The 22,582-nt window shown below is 36.9% G+C and overlaps 2 protein-coding genes across 9 annotated transcripts in view; one reads left to right on the top strand and one right to left on the bottom strand.

Annotated features, from left to right (window-relative positions):
• The window catches only part of LOC139980515 (uncharacterized), a 23,164-nt gene extending 8,316 nt beyond the window's left edge, over positions 1-14,848 (bottom strand). For 2 of the 8 annotated variants that reach the window (XM_071992202.1, XM_071992198.1), the window contains exon 1: positions 13,442-14,846. In XM_071992202.1, coding sequence (XP_071848303.1) covers positions 13,442-13,519 — 78 coding nt within the window. In that variant the 5' untranslated portion in view covers positions 13,520-14,846. The other 6 variants (XM_071992205.1, XM_071992206.1, XM_071992199.1 and 3 more) reach the window with 6 other exon arrangements.
• Positions 2,260-22,582, top strand: part of LOC139980516 (uncharacterized) — a 51,952-nt gene continuing 31,629 nt past the window's right edge. Inside the window, exons 1-2 of the mRNA XM_071992207.1 lie at positions 2,260-2,640; positions 5,511-6,065. Coding sequence (XP_071848308.1) covers positions 2,404-2,640; positions 5,511-6,065 — 792 coding nt within the window. The 5' untranslated portion in view covers positions 2,260-2,403. The remainder of the gene's footprint in view (positions 2,641-5,510; positions 6,066-22,582) is intronic.

Consider the following 22,582-nt stretch of genomic DNA (forward strand, 5'->3'; position numbering starts at 1 on the left):
TGCCCACTGAAAGCGTACGAGGCATTGGTTAATGGAAGGAGTTGTTAAATTTGTCCAAGACTGGGTTACGAATTGGCAATACTACAAGTATAGGTTATTTTTAAAATTTGTTTCCCTTTAATATGCCAACACTTCATGAGAAATATTGAAATGTAGAAAATTGAATTACACCTAATGAGGTTACTGAATAAAATTGATCCTAAGCGAGATGGTTTTCCATATTGGATTTTCTATACTAAAAGAACGGTACATTTTAAAGATTTACGAGCTGGGACAAGTGACCAGCTAAAGACAACAATTACAACTATATATCAGGGGGGGGGAGATCGAGGGGGGGGGAGATAATAGTATAAAAATAAGCGCGATTTCGATTTCGATGTGTTAAGTTACTGTGGAAGGCCTTGTTTAATTCAGTTTTATATATTTTTTATTTTCGTAAAAGTTGATTCATTCACTCTTGATAATTCATTTTCTAATTTTTTCCAAGTTTCAATAAAATTATTTCCCCTGTGGCCGGAATCATGATTATGCTTTGTCTAAATATCTCTAAAGTTTCATGTGAATATATTTTTGTCTTGGCTGTACGTACTAAGAACAAGTTCTAATGAGTTCAGATTCTATGCATAATCTATTTTGTGCATTTTCAGTTTCAGTAGAATCGGTGATCAGCAGTTGCTATACATAACTGTAAACGTTGTAATGTACATTAATATAAATAGGGTACACCTACTAAAATAATTAATTAATCGAAAAAATATAGTTTCTTAATAAAACCCATTGATATATCGGTGCGTCAGGTGACGTTAAACCAGGCATATCACTCAATATCCATTTCATGGTTATAGAAAACCGTATTCCTTTTAGTAACCAGTTCATTGGTCTTCTTCGAAAGTACTTTAAGACCGCCCCCCCCCCAATGGCTGCAATAAAATATATATTTAAATGAAAAATAATGCAAAGTCAGGACAGACAATTAACAAGAAAACTAAATTCTGAAAAATCCGTGCAGGAAATTGTTGCGTCATGCAGGATTCGCAGAGGAAACGGGTAACTGACGTCACATTTATACATCCGCTTTCTGGTTCTTACCGAACCGGGTGTACCTGCGAAATCTTTCACGTTAAAATAGGAAGCTATATACACCACAACAATTCATGTTTACCCGTGTATAGGTGTCAATGACACGGAACAAAGCCCGGCACAGAACTCCGGTACAGAACAGGTTATATAGCCTATATGTAGAAACATATTCAGCAGCCTGAGACGTGACGTATGTATCATGTGGCCTATGTATACGTGTTTACATAGGCGTGGGATGCGGGGAGGGGGGGTATGGGGGTATGCAGCCCCCAACCAAATATTATTGTGAAAAATCCGGCAATATGCTGAGAATTTTTCCGGCACCTACTAAAAGAATGCGGCATGCGATGTAATAACCAATGCATGCCTATATGATATGTGTACATTCACAAGTTGAACGCGCGCTCCCGCGAAAAATAATTGGTTATATTTTTCGGGCAAGTTTAACAGCCCCCCCCCCCAATCAAATTGGGCACTTACGCCTATGTGTGTATAATGCCACGTCGTATACGTATATGATGGTGTAATTTGAGTTGATTGTTTCTTGAAGATTTGCAGTCTTCAGATGAGCCGACATTATTCATGTTTTGATGAGCAACGATAATCCTATTTATTTAGGTAGCATTAAACAAACTTACATTTGAATATCAATCCACACGAAGATCGACATAATTTTTCAAAAGGCTTCGGTAATCGTCATTAAAAGTGACCACATTTCAAGCTATTATGTCTTTTATTTGATTTATTTAAACTTTATTTTAAGAGGGTAGCTCGTTTAGCAATAGCTAACTTTCAACGAGGCCCTCTAATAAGACATATATAATAATATAAAATTTATGAAAATTTAAGAAGTCATAAATACATTAATAATGCTTAATAAAATAGTTAAAACGTGTACAGAGTAAAGAAAATTAAGACATTTGGTAAAAATAAAAGTGAAGCCCGGGAATAAAATGAACCAGTTACTTTTAGGGATAGGTTTTACTGTGGTGAGTTCGAATGAAAGTTTGATAAGTTTGAGCATTTCCATTTCACATTAAACACCGTTTTGTTTCTTGGAAATCTGCATGCCGCCCTGTCCTATAGTGGGCGTGGCTTTCACTTTTCTTAGCTTTTAGTAAACTGTGCGCGTACTTCTACACTATTCATCGCACGAAGCTCGTTTGTTTACAATAGATCAATGATTGATGTGATGTCACATGTGATGCGAGAAGACCTTCCAAGTAAAACAACATGATGACAAAGTTGACCTGAGTAATATGTCGGTGAAACGCGAACGCTACGTCCTTATTACTACAGCTATTGTTTACTTAACTAAATACGATGTCTGCTCAACGCCACAAAGGAGCTGCATTGGGACGCCTTTCTGTTGTAAAACGTAGCACGTCAATTCCAACAAGTGAAAGAACTAAAACAGACGACGAAAATTTCAACAAGTTACGATTGTTGGATATCAGCGAAATGGCCTACCGTCCGGAGTACGTTGTTAGGTGGTTGTGGTACGCGTTCGGCGCACTTGACGACCGTTCGCAAGGTCGATTGTCAAAAATGCAGTTGAAGGTGAGAAGAATAAGTTTCATATCTACGAGAAATTCGTTAAAAAAAGTTTTCCTGATACTTCTACATTGCAGGCCTAGACTACGTGTATACATGGAAGACTGGCAGTAGCATTGTGTATTGGTGTTTACTGTAGCCTGCTATGCCAAGTTAGGATTTGTACTCGGCCTAACTTAGGCCTAAGTGCTCGGGTCTAGGCCTACTTCTAAAGTTATGTTAGGTTTATACCAGATAAGTAAAATTGAGTCAAATTACTTGTGAAAAACAAGACAAGAAGCTGCAGTAATAGATCTCTGCATGTGCCAACCAGCTAGCACTTTTTGAGAAAGACTGTTTAACATAAGTTGGCATACTACTGTAGGTCCTTAATTCATAATCATAGTTCATACTGGGCAATTTTATTTTGGGCACTGCAGATGTGATATACACAGTGTTTAAAGCTCACATAGTGAATTAAATGTTCACAAACATGGGCTATAGTAATATGAGTAATTGATGTTACACATTTCTATAGTGTGTAAATTTCAGTTTCTATTTCTAATCAAGTGATAGAAAGTAATAGTACAACTGCAAATCGGCTCTTCCAGTGACTGATACATTGCGTGATGCAAATAACCGTTACAAATAAAAATGCCTATCTTATTAAAAGGATGAGTGGTTTTGCATTCTATCAGCTAGGGTTTTGCAATATTAAACGAAACCCAGGAGGAGGCTTTTTGTGTTTCGTCTGATACTTACAAAACAAAGAAAAACAATGTATGTATGCTTTATGCCCTAGATCATTGTAATGCTGTGCATACTTATAATACAGTGATAAAAAAACCATACCATATACAGCTGGAAAAATTCTCAAATTTTCCAGCAACATAAAATTTAGATTTAGGCTATAACAATATGACAAAGTATGATTTGTTTATTCTCCATGTAATAATTAATATTCCTTTTTGTTTTCCACTTGCATCAGTGTACTGTTTGTGTTCTACCTCACTGTATGATATGTAAATCTGACATATTGTATCACCACTGTGTATATTTGAAAGATCTTATCAGTTTGTCTTAAAAGTTTAAATTGCTTCACAAAAGTTGTTTGAGGATCAGATATCAACCTTATCTGATCCATTTAGTGTTTCAGACTCAGATATTCAGTATAAAGTTACACTTTAAGAGGAAGTATCACCTGTGCTACTGTAGTTACAGTACAGTATGTATATTTCATGCCTACATGTATCATGCACTGTACAGTATATTATCAAACAGCATAATTGTAGTTCAGTGGTTCATAAAATATGGGGCATGACACAAAAGTGGGTTGCCAAAAAGTGTTATCAGTTGAAAGACTTTTTCAGACCACATACTTACGTTCTCATGGCTTGCCGATTTAGAAATGATTAAACAGTTTTGTTTGAAATAAGTTAACATGAACTGCATATATTCCAAATTAGCAAATTCATACATTCTGTGCATTGATTCTGAGAGGGGAGGGGGCTGAGGGGGGTAGGGCTATATGGTGGGTAGTGGCTCAGTCCTCATGGAGGATCCTTGTTCGTGGGCCATAGTGTTTGCTGACTGCTATAACAGAGGGGTGGTGCAAAAATGGTGGATCAATAAAAGAGTGGTGATTGGACTTACAGTACACATTAACTTTAAAGGGACTTTAATGTGAACTTATACTGTGTTGTTCGAGACAAATCATTCAATGGTGCCTCGTAACATTCCCAAAGTGGCGCAGGGGAGCCATTGCATCTCCAGCCTTGACTTCACACAATGATAATTAATGTTAAAGTCTCTCCAATCAGGTAATATGTATGTATACTACTGCTGTCACTGAAGTGAAATAGCCTTTTATTCAAGCTATACCACCTGAACACAAGTACCACATAAGTTACTCTACTTGCAATCAAGTACAGTACAGGCGGTAGCCAAGGGGGGGGGCAAAGGGGGCAGCCGCCCCCCCACTTGAGCATATTTTTTATATTTATATTTAATGTTTTTATGATATCGCTAGTATTTTCAAAAGAGAAAATGCTAAGATGCAACTTACAAGGCCTGGGAAGTGCCATTTCTAGTGATCTGGGAGGCATTTTCAGCCAAAATTTTCTTGTACGCTACGCGCCAACCATGGTGGCGCTACGCTTAGATAGTTTGCAATGCCGAATCTACAGTTTCGCCCCTCCCTTGGCAAATTCCTGGCTACGCGCCTGGTACAGTATACATGCTAAACTAGTTGTAATTAATGATATAAGGTGATTGCACACTAAGTCACTAACATGCATGGGTACGCTGTACAGATAGATGCGTCTACTTTTTATCTTTACGCTTAAAAAGAAAATATAGAGATGAAGAATTTTAAGTATAGAAAACATTCATATAACATCTCCTTTCCAGCTTTTTCCCTTTCTTTTTAGGCTGGTTGTTGGTTGCAATTTAGTTTCTCAGTCCAACATGGCATAAATATTTCATGTCAGCCTGTTAAGTACTGAGGAGAACACATGGTTGGCCTACAGTGTGGGACCTGCCACATCAAAAACCACATCAGTATATAGGATATCAGTAGTCATTATAGTGTGTTATGTCATTAATTATGTGAGCAAAATTACTACATATATCCATAGATGTGATGTAAATGGGTGCCTGTAACATTAGTCACTGAAATTTGTATTCGACAATTCGTACCATTCACTAGGTTGTTTTCAGTAGCTGCCTTTGAAAATTCTGAAATTGAAACTAGCTGCAATCGAAGTACTGTATTGTGGGGTTGATGAATACATATTCACAAAGACAATAAAAATTAAAATGATCTGCTATATATAGATATTTATTTTCGTAGAATTCTTCTGATTGTTCTCCCTTGTTTTCTTGTGTCCTGTGTGCAGATGTTAACTGCACATCTAGGGTCAGCACGAATGGCCAAACAGACGGTCATGATGACAACGTCCGCCAATGACCTTCTGAACGACGCCCTCCACGATCCATCAGACACGATGAATTTCGAAGAATACGTCAAGTTTCTGTCCACGAACAAGTTTCTGGACGCTGCCAAGTTGGATCTGAGAAAATTAGAGGAAGCCTGTTGGATGCTCTGTAATAAGACCTTCATGTCCAGGAACACCAAGCTGCCATCGGTGTCCAGTACTGCCCTCTATCAGCTGTGGAGGCTGTTTAACTTTTATACCGAACCCAACTCTCTGCCGCCGTACGTCGAACCGGAGGAAGCGGCGTGTCTCACCGAAAAGCTGCTGATCGCCATGGGGACCAAATTTGAAAGGGAGAGATTCGAAGGCATCTGCCAGACACTAGGCGAAAAGATCACAATGCTGGACTACTTACGGTGCCTGGAGACGCAATATTTACCCGATCTGGATAGCATGTGTGTTTGTGAAGGGGTAGCTTGTGTGCATAGATCAGTTGTTGAAGAGCAAGAGAAAGTGGTAAGTATTGATAAGGCTAACCGTTATACATTGTAAATTATTAAGTGTGTACCTCTGTGCCATACCTTTACAGAAAGACTGACTCACCGCAAACGTCCAGGAAGCTGCAGCAACGTGAGTTTTGAGCACTGCATTCGTACAGCATGTAAAAGCTCTGTAAAGATGCAAGACCAATTAGCAAGTAGTGACATAGCAAAACATGTCAAAAAGTTGAACCAAGTGCGGCCTGTACTTTTCAAAAGGTTTTCAAGACCGTGCTTGCAGTAGTTACCTTTTGTTCGCTTAATAGTGAACCCGTAAACACAACTAAAAGACAATATATTCAAATATTTACAGCACTAGTTGAAAGCTGTGTAAGGTGAACACATTTTTCTCGAAACTGTCGTATCTTTTATATTTCTTTATCATTTTTGTCTGATCAAATTGTTTTTGTAAGGTTGCATTCTGCATTCAAGGTTCTGCATTCATGTTAGGGTTAAATAATCTATTGTACAGCAGACTTCCCAGTCCTACACACATCCTCATATATTCTATAGAGTTAGTGTGTAGACACAGTTCTCAAGTATATAGTGCTTGTGTACAAAAGTATCCTGCACTTAACATACTTGTACAGTTGGGTTGTACAGTAGGGTTGTTTATTCTTCATTGATATACACAGAACTGTTGTCAACAACATAACTGTTTGCTACATAACTGTGTGACAGAACTAATTTGCTTTCATTTCAATCATGAATTTTACCTAGATTGCACAAGTGAAGCAAAACGTTTGGTGGTATTGATTCTCTTATTTCGAGCTCTTGTAAACAAACTTCCCAAAATACAAGTTCAAAAGTGGTTGTAATTAGATACTGACATGCAATGTTTTGCATATGTAATATTAAACTCATTTTACAGAAAAAAGATCACAGTACATACTGTAATGCAGTTAGTGTAGAACTATCGCTCTGGAAATGACATTGAAAATTTATGAGGGAATATTTCCCCAAAGGTCATGAGAGTTCTTTAATGTTGATAGTACAATGCATTTCCCCTTGTCATGTGAGGATGGGTGTGATCAAATTCTCTCATGTCAAATGACAGGAAACTTTCATGACACACTGTAGATAGTTTCTGTCTCGAGTGGTTTAATCGAGTTTACAGTTAATTAATGTGCAATAGATCAGATCTGGTAATTAATTTAACTACCACACGCTGAGTCTACAAATTGTCTTAGCTCTACAGTACCTGTCATGTAACATCATTAATTTTAAAACTTCAATGGAGGATGGTGGAGGAGGTGGGGGTGGAAGGTCAAATTTTAAGGTAGTATTACCAGCTAGAAATTTGCCTTGAATTTTTCACAAACATCATTTCTTTAAAACTTCAATGGAGGATGGTGGAGGAGGAGGGGGGGGGGGGAGGAGGGGGTGGAATGTCAAATGTTTAGGTATTATTACCAGCTAGAAATTTGCCTTGAATTTTGCACAATGGACTGGTACCCTCCCTAGATGTATGTTCACAGGGTTAAAAGACAGATGAAGTACTGTATACAGGTACTGTACTATATCTGAAAAATTCCTTGCATAGACTCTTGCACAAGTTTATTAACAATTGTTCTAGGATGCTAACACTTTGGCTCAAAGTTTAGTGATGATCTTTAATGATGGGAAAGGAGTGTGGGAATGGGGGGGGGGGAGGGAGGGAAGGGGATGAAGACATGAAAACTGCAAAGTTTGATCCCATGGGGACATACTGTAGCTTGGCTTCAAGTCTCAGGACTGGACAACCTCTGAAAGCCTACCCTGTAAGTTTATTTTAAAAGGCAAAGTACATTCAGATAAGAGGACCTGACATTTTGATCCTAAAGTAACAGGATCTTCTCTCAGAGGTTTAGAACTGAAACAAAAACAGACAGAGAACATACTTGTAAGTTACAGACAAACAGACAGGGCAAGATAATTTGGAACACTGACCAATGAATAGGGCACAATGAGAACAAAAGGCAGCAAGGGATGAAAGGTACATTAGAGGGCATTGGAGGAGGGGGGAGGGAGGGTGGGAGGGGCAATGGGGAGATTTGGCCATCCCCTTCTTGGATGTTGAGACCATGAGGCTTTGCATCCACAACCAGTTCCCTACCAAGACTAATTGTATGGCAGAGTGGGTACTATACAAGAACAGTTTCACTGTCCACATGTGGTGTATATATGCAGTGTGTTTTGGTAGAAAAGGTCACTGTAGAGGGTCAACTGATAGTGTAGAGAGCTTGCAAAAGAAACTGCATTTATACAGCAGCAGAATATCTAGGTACTTACCTATATGTAGGTATTACCATACATGTACTGTATAGTACTGGAGGTATACTGTACATTGTAAAATTGTACCGTACAGCTCCTTGTGCTATGCTGGGTACATACTGTACAGTGGATCCCACACATTTATTTTGGCTTGATGAAGCTGTTATAAGAAGGTCCATGTCAAACGGTATATTCCAAAATTGATATTTGTGCCATATGAAGACAATTTGTCGGTTCAATAAGTTTATATTTGTGTTTTGTAAAAACATAATATTTGTGTACTTGTGCAAACTGCCTTCTTGTTTTGATTGCATATATTCTCTAGTGTGTCTATCCCATAAAGGTCATCATGCAGTATTAACCCCAATTGTGCTGGAATGTCGACTATATTTGGCACTCATGTGCCCCCCCCCCCCCCCCCCCCGTCATAAAAACAAAAGCCATTAAATTATACATTCCTTCTTCATTCTATTCCCACTGCACTGAGAATGTTCAATAACTTATCCAGATTTATCTGAAATCTCCACTACAGTAGATATATTCTGTATTTTGTGAACTGGTAATTTATAGGACCAGAGAGGCACTGGAAAAGTACTTTTAAAAAAAACTTTGAACATGTAATTGTGTTAGGAGTCGGACACTACCAATTTTGGGATCCACACTTAAGGCCTACAGTAGCTACTACAAATCTCTCCTTTCAATGAACCAACTGTACAGTACCATACAGTACTCTAATAGTGTCACCTCAGGTTAGCTATTGTACTGTATCAATATGAATTGTGAAGAAAGGCTCTGTGGAAGTTCTCTACTATGGTACAGTAGTAGCATACATTAGTAATGCAGCCCTAGCTTTTGTAAAGGTCTTTTTGTCCTTTTCAACCCAGTTTCCCTGAATTAGGAACCCAGATTTATAACAGGACATAAAGGTTGTTTGAGAGTGCATTCATCCATTATGGCACCTTTTCACTTACTGTAAGCTACATACATAAAGGTGCTGTACCAAACGTATGATCTTGATTGCTTTAAAGTTGCTGAGGGTTTAGAACTCTGGTTCAATCTATATACTGTAATAGCCTACTATACAGTAGCAACAAATTAAGTACAGTTTTAATGTAAAGGGTTGATAGATCCTCCAGATTGTTGCCCTCAAAGAGGAAATATTCGAGTGAGTTATATATATTATCCTGGCCGATTCAGTTAATATATAGGGTTTTAATGTTTCTGAGCCAATTTTGGTGCCCTTATCTTTCACTTTTCATGTTGCCAAAACATTGAATAATACCTCCCGAATGAATGCACCTTTTTTTCCCACACACAGATATAATCCATGTAAAATTTATAGAATTTGAGTCGTTGTAGATATTTCATATAATATTATTTGAAATGTTAACTACGTAGTAGCCCATTTAAAGTATAAGATATTGTGAGATGAAAGATAGATGACTCCAATTATAGCTCTAGGGAAATTTTAGGTAATGGACCTGCCACCGTCGACCCCCTTCACAAAGTATCTAAGGTAAGAACTTTTAACGCAGAGGTTGCAAATGGAAAAAGGAGAGAAAAGAGACATAGTTGAGGAACATTACTGCTGTGTTCAACTGATCATCTATATACATACAATAGTATCACATGATGATGTCACTTTTAATATGTAGACTTTAAACCCATGAAATCTGAGTCGCACAGTTTATCTTTTATGTTTACTTAAAGATTGCTCCCGATACATTACATTGAGTGTAAAGAACCAATCTACTTGAACTCATGAACTGTCATTGGATCAGCCATCTCTATAAATAGCATTTAACAATGAAGTATGTCATTGTAAGCCTTCTCAGCTTAAAGGTAGTCTGTATGTAGGCTCCCAAATATAGCACGCTATAATTGCTAGAAGTTTTCAAAAAGTACTTTCCTAGAGATCTTTACTCTCCAAATTGTTCCCAGACATTTTAAGGAACACAGAAGATGACTGAATGGTCCCAGTGAGTAATATTTCCTCCAAGGTTGTAATAAAAACAGTTTAAGAATTTTGAGGCCAATACAGCATATCTTTCATTGTAAGAACAAGCTATGTCATTGCAATGAAGCCTTCTGTTTATATAGCTTGTAACAATAAGCAATAAAGCCTTCTCTTGATACAGTATAGCTTAATTGTAGACTAATAAGAAAAAATTACATACATGGGGCGATGTACTTTTAAAAAGATGAGTCACAATATTGCAATTCGCCAAAACACAGTACATGGCATTGCTGTACAGACTACAGAAGGGGGAAAATAGAAGCCATCGGATACAAAATGAAAAAAAAAGGTTAGGGCCAGGTTTTGACAATTGGTATGATAAACGTTATCAGTGTTGTAACTCCTGAACGTAAATAAAGTGAAAAGTTGACCATATAAGGAATTAAAAATTCGTAAATTCGTAGTCTGATATCGAAAAATAAAACAATCAGGACGTTGCTTCAAGTTTGCAATTATCACCATCTGCGAGGGAACCCTTCGGATCGAATATTGTTTCAACAATTTTACACAGTAAGTCATTAATGGTGCTTCTCTATTGACCTAACTACGTGTGGGAGAAATCACACACTAAAGTCCCATTGACTTTGTCGCACGTGTCGCTGGAAATCAGACTTGCTTTAGTCGGTTGCGGTTAAGGAGTTCAGTTACTGAAAAGGGGTTATTTTAGCACGTAATTAGGTACATGCAGCCTGGGAAAAAAAAGTTGCTTCGGGTTTTTCGTAAAAAATATACCTAAGTGTGTTTGCATGCATCACAAACTACTGTAATGCAGTAGAACTACTGAGGACTGTCACCAAACATTTTTAGGGAGTGTGTACATCAAGGAGATTTGTCAGTTTGTTTGCTTTGTTGAGATGAATGAAATCTGCAAACTGAACAGTTATGAGGCTCAACCGTTCACTAGTCAGACTACTATCATGTACTTGGAACTCACAATGAGCAAAGCCTTATGTTATCGTTTTCACTTGTATGTATGTATGTAGATCCTCCTGCAAGCAGGAACTTGCGAAGAAGCCTCACTGGCTTATCAAAGCCGCAAGCTGACTGAAGTCACTTTCCAGTTTTCATGTACGGTGAAACGGCCAAAGTGGTTAAAAAATATGTTGTTTTGGTTTTATATTTAGTCTAGTCAAATCTTTCTTATCAATCGTTAAACATGGACAACAGGATGTTTTATTAGATGCCAGAAGCGAAGTGAAAAAAATAATACTAATGACGTCATCCCCCCTAAGCTTTTCTCTTTTTATAGCTTGTAATAACAAGCTATGTCATAAGTGTCAATAAAGCCTTCTCTATATATAGCTTGTAACAACAAACTATGTCATATTGCAATAAAGCTTTCTCTTAAAACTCATAAAACAAACAAGAACAATAAAAAAACAACAACAATGTTTGCCAATAGAATGCTGTGCAGTAAGACGCCATCTCCAAAATGTGATTATGTGACTCGGGTTGTGTTAGTTGGAAATTAAAAGAGTGATTGCATGAATCAAGGAAGGTGTGAAAACTATTAACTGATGAACTAAACCTAGAGTATTAACCATTAAAAAGTCAAAGAGACTGAGTGATGAATTACACAGACTGCACTTATATATATATTTGAATGTATACATGCACTGAACACAGGTAGTTTATATCATGTATGTTAGGGTCTTCAAGGAAGGCCAAATGCTTTCGAAAATATTTCAAAAATTTTAGCCTACGAAAGATTTTTGTTCGGTTCTGATGGCTTTTACCATAGATATCTGCAAGTCAAGGAAACATGTCATCAGCTCATCTACACTTTTGTACAATTAGAAATTTATAATTAAATTAAGGTTGAATTTTTGTTTGTTTGAAATGCGCTATACTGTACCCATCGGACGCTAAACGACGTTTTGCAAAATGAGTTAATTTGATGTATATAAGTATGATGTTATTTTATTTTTGAATAGAATGGGACGGTTCAGTTTGCAAGGTAATCTTGTATGGATCTTCTCATTGTGTATCTATACAGTACAATACTGGTGTCCTTGTACAGCAAACTAAATACTTTATTCACAACCTGAGAATTCACCTTGAAATGTGATTCCCTTAATTGAATCTAGGCATGCACCTTAAATTGGCAGACTTAAAAAGCCTACTGTACTCAATGAAATTAAGTACACTTGACCTACAGTTGAAGATATATATACTGCAATATTATAATGCAGTACTATCTATCTACAGTATGCAGTATAGGCCTACTAGTCTGCAGTATTGTAATGCAGAACCATTTATCTATGCAGTATAGGCCTACTATAATGCAGGATTGTAAACCGTTAATAGGCTGGCCGCTGTATCATTCAGTATAGGCTGCTATAAATAAAGGTAAAATAACACCATTCTACGAGCAAGAATTAGTTACACTGCAAGTCGGATTTGCACATTTTCTGGTAGCCGATGTCACTCATGCCAGTACTGGTCACTCATGCTTAAAATTCAAATAAGCATTTTCCCACCAAGAAATTTTCCCTCAAAGGGATTTACTTGGCTCCTCACTTACCTGTCTCCCCACAACCTTAGCACCCTAGTTATAACGTGCCTAGAATGAACTGGTAACCTTTTATTAAACACTGCACACCTTCTATGACCGGCTCCTCCGAAGATTACCTTCTCATTCTACCATCCAAAGTGCCAGCATTGTGCCTCTTTATATCGTCGGTATAAACAAACCTCAAAGTTAGGGGAATATTGTGCAAGGTCAGATACTGCTCAGAAAGAACTTTTTGAATTAAAACTCACAGCAGTCATGTTTAGCGCATTAAAAGTTTCCTGGGAACACTGACATTCTTTAATACCTTTGGTTATTTGCCCTCAGACAGTTCAACAACATTCCTTCATTACCCCTCCTGGCCTCCTTTATAGTCTGTAAGATTAAATGTCATGTTATGAGATCAGTTTGAGCTACTGTAAATTTACAGTAAGCTTTCATCTTTTCTAATGTTTAATCTTCTACATTTATGGCTTAGGCTATGAATTGAAATCTTGCAATCATAATCACACATAAATGACGAGAAATTAAACAATGCAGTGTAATTAGAGAAACCATAAATTTGTATTACCGTTGCCTTCCTGAGCTTCAATCTTGACTGCATTGGTTCACTATACTGTACTTCTAATGTAGTAGGTCTGTACGGCATATTTGGAATCTTCTCGATAGAGGGCTCCTCTCCAGTGTCAGGTCCTTGGTAAATGCTGGCTCACATGCTTCATATTTGGTTAGATTCAATGGTTTTCCTTGATCTGATCAGGGTAAAAGGTTTACCTTGACCTGGTTAACGCTACTTTTTGAGAAAAAGTGGCCCAGGAAAGAACCTGGGTACGAAACCAAGCTACTGAACGATAGATCCACTCTCAACCCCAGGCCCCTTCCATCATGACTGTGAAATCTTCGATGGGTGTGCATGATGCATCACCATCCCCCTAGAAAGGGAACAGATACTACACATTGTCTTAGCCAAATTGGCCGAGAAGTGTTCTTCCGAGAAGCGATCCTTCGAGAGGCGATTTTCCGAGAAAGGCTGAGAAGCGAGAAGTTATTTAAGCCTGTAGTTACACATGAGGTATTTTTCACTTTATAAATCAGATGACCATAGGTCCAACTGTATAGATAACTAATTTAGTGTACACTTACATATTGTGTAGTGCAATCTCTTCAACTAATACACACAATCAACAACAAACAACAAATAATAAACACATAAACTTAGCCAGTGCACATAACTACACAATAAACATGATTACTAAGAAACATACATCACTTAATTGCCTATTAATAACTCTAAATTAATTTTAACTCTTTGTTTTGCATAGACACACCCACTTCATGAATATGTAATATACACAACAAACTTTGTATAGCACTTTTAAAGGTTTGGGAGCTTTCCCTTACAAAACACTATGGGTTCCTAGCTGTGTACAAAAACTCCTATACTTCTTTGCACTCGTATGGCAATTTGTCCATTTTACGTAGCATTTTGCGATGCAAATCCGAATAAATTATTCCCTGCACGCTAATGAAGAGACACTGAAAACAGGTGTTGGCAAGAAAATGCTTCTTTGAATTTTGAGCATGAGTGACCAGTACTGGCATACGCGACCATGGTGACTGGAGAAAAAGGCGGAAGTCTACATTTTTTATTTTATTTTATGTAAGTCTGCAAATGTATACACTTCTAAGCACTTTTGTGGTGGATGATAAGTAGCTATGGGCTTACACAACCTCAGCTCAATGTTTCCCAGTTTTGCCCTGGAAGAAAAACTGATCTAGCTCCGCAGATGAGTTTATTGGAGGAATTTATAAGTGATTTGCTTAGTGGTTTTTACCTTTGTGGTATTATCTTCATTATACATCTCTGGCATATAGAAACAACTTTACAGTACACTATATAGCCAACTGATATTAATTATGATTGGGATTAGCTCTCCTTCAAACATCTAATTGGTGACTAATGCTCACCATTGCTTCTTGGCCTTTTGGCAAAATCATGTGTAATATCATTCATTTGACAGTTCACTTATCAGCCTTTTGGCTAAGATTATGTGTAGTATCTGTTCCCTTTCGAGGGGCATGGTGATACACACCCGACGATGATCACACAGTCACAGTCCCGATGCAAGGGGACTGGGCTTGAGAGCGGATCAGTCGTTCGGTAGTTTGGTTTTCGTGCCCAGGTTCTTTCCTGGGCGACTATTTTCTTAAAAAGTAGTTCACTTTATGAGGGGCTTGTGATGCACATTTGATGATGATCACACAGTCACGGTCTTGATGCATTGAAGGGGACTGGGGTTAAGAGTGGATCAGTGGTTTGATAGTTTGGGTTTTTGTGCCAAGGTTTCTTTCTTGGGTGATTTTTGTTACAAAGTACTAAAGGTAACATTGGGTACATTTATACTCCTTCATGTGTAATTATGAGGTATGAAATATGTTCCAGCTATAGGCAAATTGTAACATGCTCCTTAATAAGCTCAATCTGCACTTTTAATTGTGATTGTGTTAGTGAGTGTGTGCGTACTGTAAAGTGCATTTATTAACACCTTTGCAGACGTTGCATACAGGTAATCTATGTATGACCGTTATTCTTAAATAACCATAAAATTTCTGATCTACAGTCAGAATTACACAACTAACAGTTAAGTGTTAATCTATCTCTCAAGGACATATAAAGACATTTATTATGTATACTTCTCTGCCAAATACAACTTAAAATGAAAAGCAAAGTGCTCGCAATTTCTCTCCGACCGTGTTTACTTACCTTACTTTATTCAGAAGGACAAGCCAAAGAAGAAAAAAAAACAGCAAGGAAAAATGGAAAAAATACATTTTACGGGATAATAATTTTAATGTATGGACAGATATATGCAGTATGCATAAATCCTGTCACTGCACAGTAGAGTGTTTGTAATTTGCATACTTCTGCAGTATTTACGATCCATTACTGAGGAATAATTTTCTTAATCTGACATGCCTGGGAGTGTTGCTCGCTGCATCTAACATTCACAATGCCATCATCATTTATGCAAAGCCACACTGTACATATGTAACATGTTTAGTGTTTTCACCTGTTAGCGCCTTGCATACATGTTAAAGACAAAAACCATAATCACTCCTGTCTTGTGCTAAATTTACAAATACGATTCATCAGTCTGTTTAATCCCTGGAGCCAAGATGTTGACATATATATTTTCAGATGCTGGCCTTGCTTACTTTCATCATTAAACGTTATATCCATGACAGAGTCTTGCATCGCGCACCTAATTAAGCATACTAGGATACATTCATATATATGCGAGCCGAAACATCAGAAGTTGAAGCCGGCACGTGCGGAATATTCTGGTTAAATCGAAGATCATGGTTCATTTATGCTCTAGTGGACAATATGCTGGCACGAGGGCTTTGAATTATTGAAGGTAGAAAGTACTAAAAGAAGACTTTAGCTCTTTCAAAGCGTACAAAACAAGGATACTTGTGATGTTACCAGCCTGGTAAACCATAACTTAACTTAATATATAAATGAGGAAAATTGTAATATGATTAGAGTTTCAGGATATTTTTCCCCAATATATGTTTGTAAACATTCAAATGTTCCAACATCAGCAGTTTTGCCCTTTAATTGTGCCTATTTGTTCCCTCCATTTATGTCATTAAAAAGTTTGTCCAAAAAAAAATGCTCATTTCAAGGTGTTCAACACAATCAAGCATCCTCGAAACAATCCTAAAAGAACCAAAAAATGTTCTGATAACAACAGTTCTGAGCGAATTGAATAGAAAATAAAGCCGAGCACAAAACAAACAAACGTTCTAGACACTGCGGGTGGTAGAATGAAAAGGAAGTTCGTTGACTGGAGGTCCGGTCATAGAGGGTGCACAGTGTTAAAAGGTTACCACTTCACTCTAGATATGGTAGAATGAGAGTACTGAGATTGTGAGGAGACAGGTAAACATTCGTAAACACCCGGTCAGTTTTGGGATACTCAACATGTGAAGCCAGTATACTCACATTTACTTGCACATACTCACATACTCGTACTAAAACATATTGAACCAGTATACTCACACATACTTGCACATACATAATCGAACTGAAACATGTTAACCAGTATAGTCACACATACTTGAACATACTCACATAGACTAGTCATACTGAAACATGAAACCAGTTTACTCACACATGTATACTTGAACATAATCATATACTCATACTGAAACATGTTAAACCAGTATACTCACACATACTTGCACATACTCATACTGAAACATATTCAACCAGTATACTCACACACACTTGCACTCCCATACTCACACTGAAACAAGTTAAACCAGTATATACTCACACATCCTTGCACATACAACTACTAAAACATGTTAAACCAGTATATACCTGGCCGTTACTCTACAGTATACTTGATATAGCTTGTATGGTCTTGAGTAGTGTGTGTTTCTCTTGTGTGTAATTAAGTTCCTCTTCCCAGCTGCACATAAACAGTTCATCATGCGCCTGTGTTTTACCAAGATTTACAGCATGCGCTAAGCTTAATTTCATCTCGTCCTGCTTTTGGCAACAAATAAAAAAAACCTACTATGTAGAAAAAAATTCAGGTGAAATTAGAGAAAAATTTGCAGTAGGTAAGGTAAACACAGTATGTTTTAGTGACATTGCATTCTGTTCAAAGTTGGCTCAAGTATGATAAATAATCTTGGCGATCGATCCGGGGTAGTCGATATTTTTCAGTGAATGACAATTCAGCTACTGTACTGTGTAGATGAAGGATTGATGGTGGTGCAGACCCAAGAGGTGAATCATAGTCCTGGGAGATCCCTGTGTTGTGAAATTCGTCCCATGTGAAAGCCTATATATCACACATTGGTCTTTGATGAATTCTCCTAAAGTACCTGATGTAGATAGCTGGCTACGAGACTCTGCTGTCAAGCTATATGGGAAACTTTGTAGTATGGGGTTGTTTATTTATCTGAGACTACCCCAGGAGTAAAAAATAAGCACCCTTTCTTAGTCACATAAGGCGTAAGTATCAATTCTTTCTTCATGTCCATCAATATTGCCCCAAATATGTAAAACGTCAAATAATTATACATCAAGCATCATTTAATATGCAGTCCATAATGCAAACATTCGGCCATTGGTTGCTTTTCTTTATAGTTTAGCACCTTTCGGTGTTGAGGAATATATATTTGGAAGGTTCAAAACTTCAGGACAGCACTTCAAAGACAATTTTTAACAATTTTTAGCAAAAAAAAATAATTTGGAGACAAAACTGTGCAAGCTTTGCATCAAATATTAACTGAGGTTTGCTAAATGTTTCGCTGCTTTTCAAAACTACTTCACTACAGTAAGTCACATAATAACAATGTAGAATATTAGGCTTGATTTCAAAGCTAATTCCTTTCAAATAACTTACTGTAATTAAATGTTTTATGTCAGACTTTGTGAAAGTTTTCAATATGCTTTTATGGTAATAATTGTGATATTTTATGGTATGTTATGATATTTTATGGTTATAAGTGTGATATACAGTATTATAATATCAAATCGTGTCTGGACAATGTATTTTCGCTGATTGAAGAGAACAATTTTGCACTGAAAATTCGTTAACCTAGTAAGATAATTACTTGTTACCACATATTTGGCTCAATTGTAATGGTATATCAACAAACAAACAAAAATTAGTAATGCCTTTCTGTTTTCTGCTTGCGAGTGTGGATGTGAATAATTCTAGGTGTTTGGAGAGAAAAGTCTAGAAGGAATCAATTTTGCAAGACCTGAAAGGTTTGCTTAATATCTGACAAATTGTGCTGAATGTGTGTATTTAAATTATCATTGTGATACAAAATATGTACCCGAAAAGAATAAACATTTAACGTGTGCAGGCTATTGATCATAACCTTTAAGACCTTCAGTGCACATTATGTTACAAGATCCACATAATGGGCCATCCAAGCAATTTCAAATTTGAACATTGCATATAACTCGGCCATTCTCAAACAATTTGTCTTGTCTGAAGCTCCTACAGTATATTATGATCAAGTTCAATAATATAACAATTTAACAAGAATTTAGAATAGTTTAGAATTATTTTAACAATAATTTAAAGGTTGGAACCTCCTGTTTTGTTGCCTATCAATTGAACTTTTAAGAGAACTGGTACTGACCTTTAAATCATGGATGGGTTTTTGTTCAGTACCATATATGGATATGATATATATATGCATACATTATATAAGTACTATAAAGTGTGCAGTTTCTAGTGGCCCTTATATGAAGTGTACTGTTCAACGAAAGATCAGCATACATATTGTTCTTTCATAGGCTCATGAAAGTTACAGAGCTAAACAATGTCAGACGTACCTGGTTATTTTCAAATTAATAACCGTAAGAGACTGCATGCAAATGCATTCCGACACTCCATTATATGTATGTCAAAGGTGTTAAGTACGCATAAAATACTTAAATTTTTAATCCATTGTTTCCATATTCCTATCCATATCCTGCTCACTATTGGTCGATATGGGTTGAAGGGGGGGGGGGAGGGGGGGGATAGTTTGACCTGTACATGTTTGCTAATATTGCAAAGCACATTAGTCGTGCAGTACGTAGGCCTACTATTACAGTTAACACCTTACAATTGAGTAGATCTACGGAAAGGATCTACTCAATATAGGAAGTTATAAAGAAAGTGAACTTTGGATACTCTCTGCTTGTCCGTTTGTGTCAGTAGAGTTCAACAACGTCGCTTTCGTGGAAGGCGTGGACGTACTGTACCGTATTCCCATGAAATCATTCACAGGAAGTCCTTCCTTGAAAGGGAAATCCTTTCAAGAATATAAAACAGAGAATTTGATACCATGTTCCTTTGGCGATCATGTACTGTATTGAATTTGTGAATGGAACTATCTTATATTGTATATATTGTAGGACCTTGGTCTATCTCCCCATGAAGTCAGCATGTGTGCAATTTGTGCTCTACGGTAACTGACTGGTGCTACATGACCTTTGATTTACCGCCAAACTAAAACATTTACTTCAGTCCTCTGTTACCTGTCTCCTCCATACATATGCATATGGTAACATTCTAGCGTTGCATGATGCCCCCAGTGTGACCCTCTACGAGGTTACATTGCCCTCCTCCTTCCTCCCAAATCTACCAGTCAGCCGTCCTACAATGACTTGTTTAGTACTATAGTTGGTTCATCGGTGCTGTGGTGCATGCAAGATCGGATGGCATATAGTAAGTGAGAGAACGGTAGTGTAATTATTGTCATTCGTATCAATATTCTGTACCCTATCAGATATAAATATGTAATTAGTAAGTTTTGGGGTATAGCAATCATCTCTCAATCCAGCTGTGAGATAATCAAGAGGATACAGCATTAACTCTAAAAACATAGTAATATTATGTATGTGTCCTTTTTGAGGATATTTTTGTACAACAGATTGTACAACAATTGCTTGTTAAATTTCCACATGAATAAAGTGTACATTACTTTATTATAGATGGCTGCATGCATGTCAATAATACTATAACCTTCCTATATAGTGGACATTAAGTAATTACTCTGGTTTTTTAATAACTTTCTTTGTTTTCCCTGCACTATAATTCCTAAGTTCATGTCTCCTTATTTACTTACTGAATTTAAGCTTTTACAACAAATGATGTGGAAATTGAGACTTTACAGAGAATAATTTATTTGGTATCTATGAAATGCCAAAATGACATTATTCAGTAACTTTTAATGCAGCTTCTACTCCTTCTAGAGTAGTACATTTTGTGTGACATAATGAGAAAAACAATTACAAGTCATTACGCAGCTTAATGACCAAGGCTTGAATTTTTATTGGGCCGCCATTTCGAACAAAAATCATATCGTCTTAATTATGCAGTTTTTACTACCGCATAATGACTTCATGAAAAATCGCAGTCATTATGCGGCAATATTAACAGTCACAAGAAAGACTAAAGAAAACTAATTATGCAGCAATTTTATTGTCAAATAAGGACTGACGTAAATCTTACTCATTATATGCGGCAGTCTTTACTGCAGCGGAACGACTTCCGATTATAACGTACTCCTTATTCGGCAACATTTATTCCAGCAGAGTGACTAAAGCACTCTCAGTTTTGTCAGCAGCTTTGTCCTGAATCACAATAGTGTTTTTATAAAGAGACAATATTTAGTTCTAACCTTCCTGCCTAACCTAAACTGCTACTTTATAACAAATTTCGTACACTGGATTATTCCCTGGCACGTGAGAAATTGTTAATTTACAATGTAGATCTATTGTACATGCGTACTAGACTCGAGTAGAAACATTCAAATTGAAAGTGGATCAAATTTGGTTACTTATGTATACAGCCCCATACAGTTAACCAGAAGTTTATCAATTAAACAATCACTGTTTTAATTTTCCATTCCATTCCTTTCCCTTTGTAAGTAAGTACTGTATGTATGTATGTATTGTATGTATTTTAGATCCTCCTGCAAGCAGGAACTCGGGAAGAAGCCATCATTGGATTATCAAAGCCGCAAGCTGACCGAAGTCAGTCTCTTAGATTCATATTTAATGTCCATGATTATGAATTGTTAATTGTCAACAACTCTGTAAAGGGGCAACATACATTGATATTGGAGTGACTCGAACCAGGGACCTTATCATAAGAAGGCACCGGCGTTAACCACTGAGCTAACACTCCTGATTTCTTTCATTTTCATTTCATTTCATTTCATTTCTTTCACTTTCATTTCTTAGTTTGGCCTATTTCGATTCCCTCACATTTGTCATTACCTAGATTTTGACATGGTTGGAATATATATAAGCCTTCACACTATGAGGTAAGGAGTAATAATATTTGAACACCTGTAACGAACATGAAGTTATACTTCCCCGGCGTTTCAACTACAGTTAAGCTGCTGTATCAGTTTTTGTTTTTCCTTCTTTTATGTCATGATTTCTATTCTTAAATTGTGTTCTAACTTTCTTCTTCCATATTACATGCAAAGAGACACAGTAATTTAATTAATTACAGTAATTGTAATATCCGAACGCAAAATAATTGCAAACCACTATAAAATTGCTGATTAGAAAGGTGTGATTACATAATCTACATGATAGCTCTGCAATATCTGTGTATTTTTTGGTCTATTACGGTACAAATATATTTTAAATCCTCCGAAAACAAAAGCTTTTGTTGAACATTCTCTAAAGCACAGCTGATTGTTTAGATACTGTATATATGTCATTCTCTTAGTTATATTACTCGGGAATTTATTTACTGTAAAAGGAGATATTAATGTAAGAAAAATCATTATGGAACAGGTCAGAATGATACACAGCTAGTGTATAGTTATAGTGTGTAGTATGTGAGTACAGACTCACTGCAAGTCTGGCAACACACATACAGTACAGCTAGTGGATACAGTAGTTATAGTGTGTAGTATGTGAGTACAGACTCACTGCAAGTCTGGCAACACACATACAGTACAGCTAGTGGATAGTTATAGTGTTTAGTATGTGAGTACAGACTCACTGCAAGTCTGGCAACACACATACAGTACAGCTAGTGGATAGTTATAGTGTGTAGTATGTGAGTAGACTCACTGCAAGTCTGGCAACACACATACAGTACAGCTAGTGGATAGTTATAGTGTGTAGTATGTGAGTACAGACTCACTGCAAGTCTGGCAACAC

Source organism: Apostichopus japonicus, chromosome 15 (genome assembly GCF_037975245.1).
Source record: "Apostichopus japonicus isolate 1M-3 chromosome 15, ASM3797524v1, whole genome shotgun sequence".
NCBI classification, from domain to species: Eukaryota; Metazoa; Echinodermata; class Holothuroidea; order Aspidochirotida; family Stichopodidae; genus Apostichopus; species Apostichopus japonicus.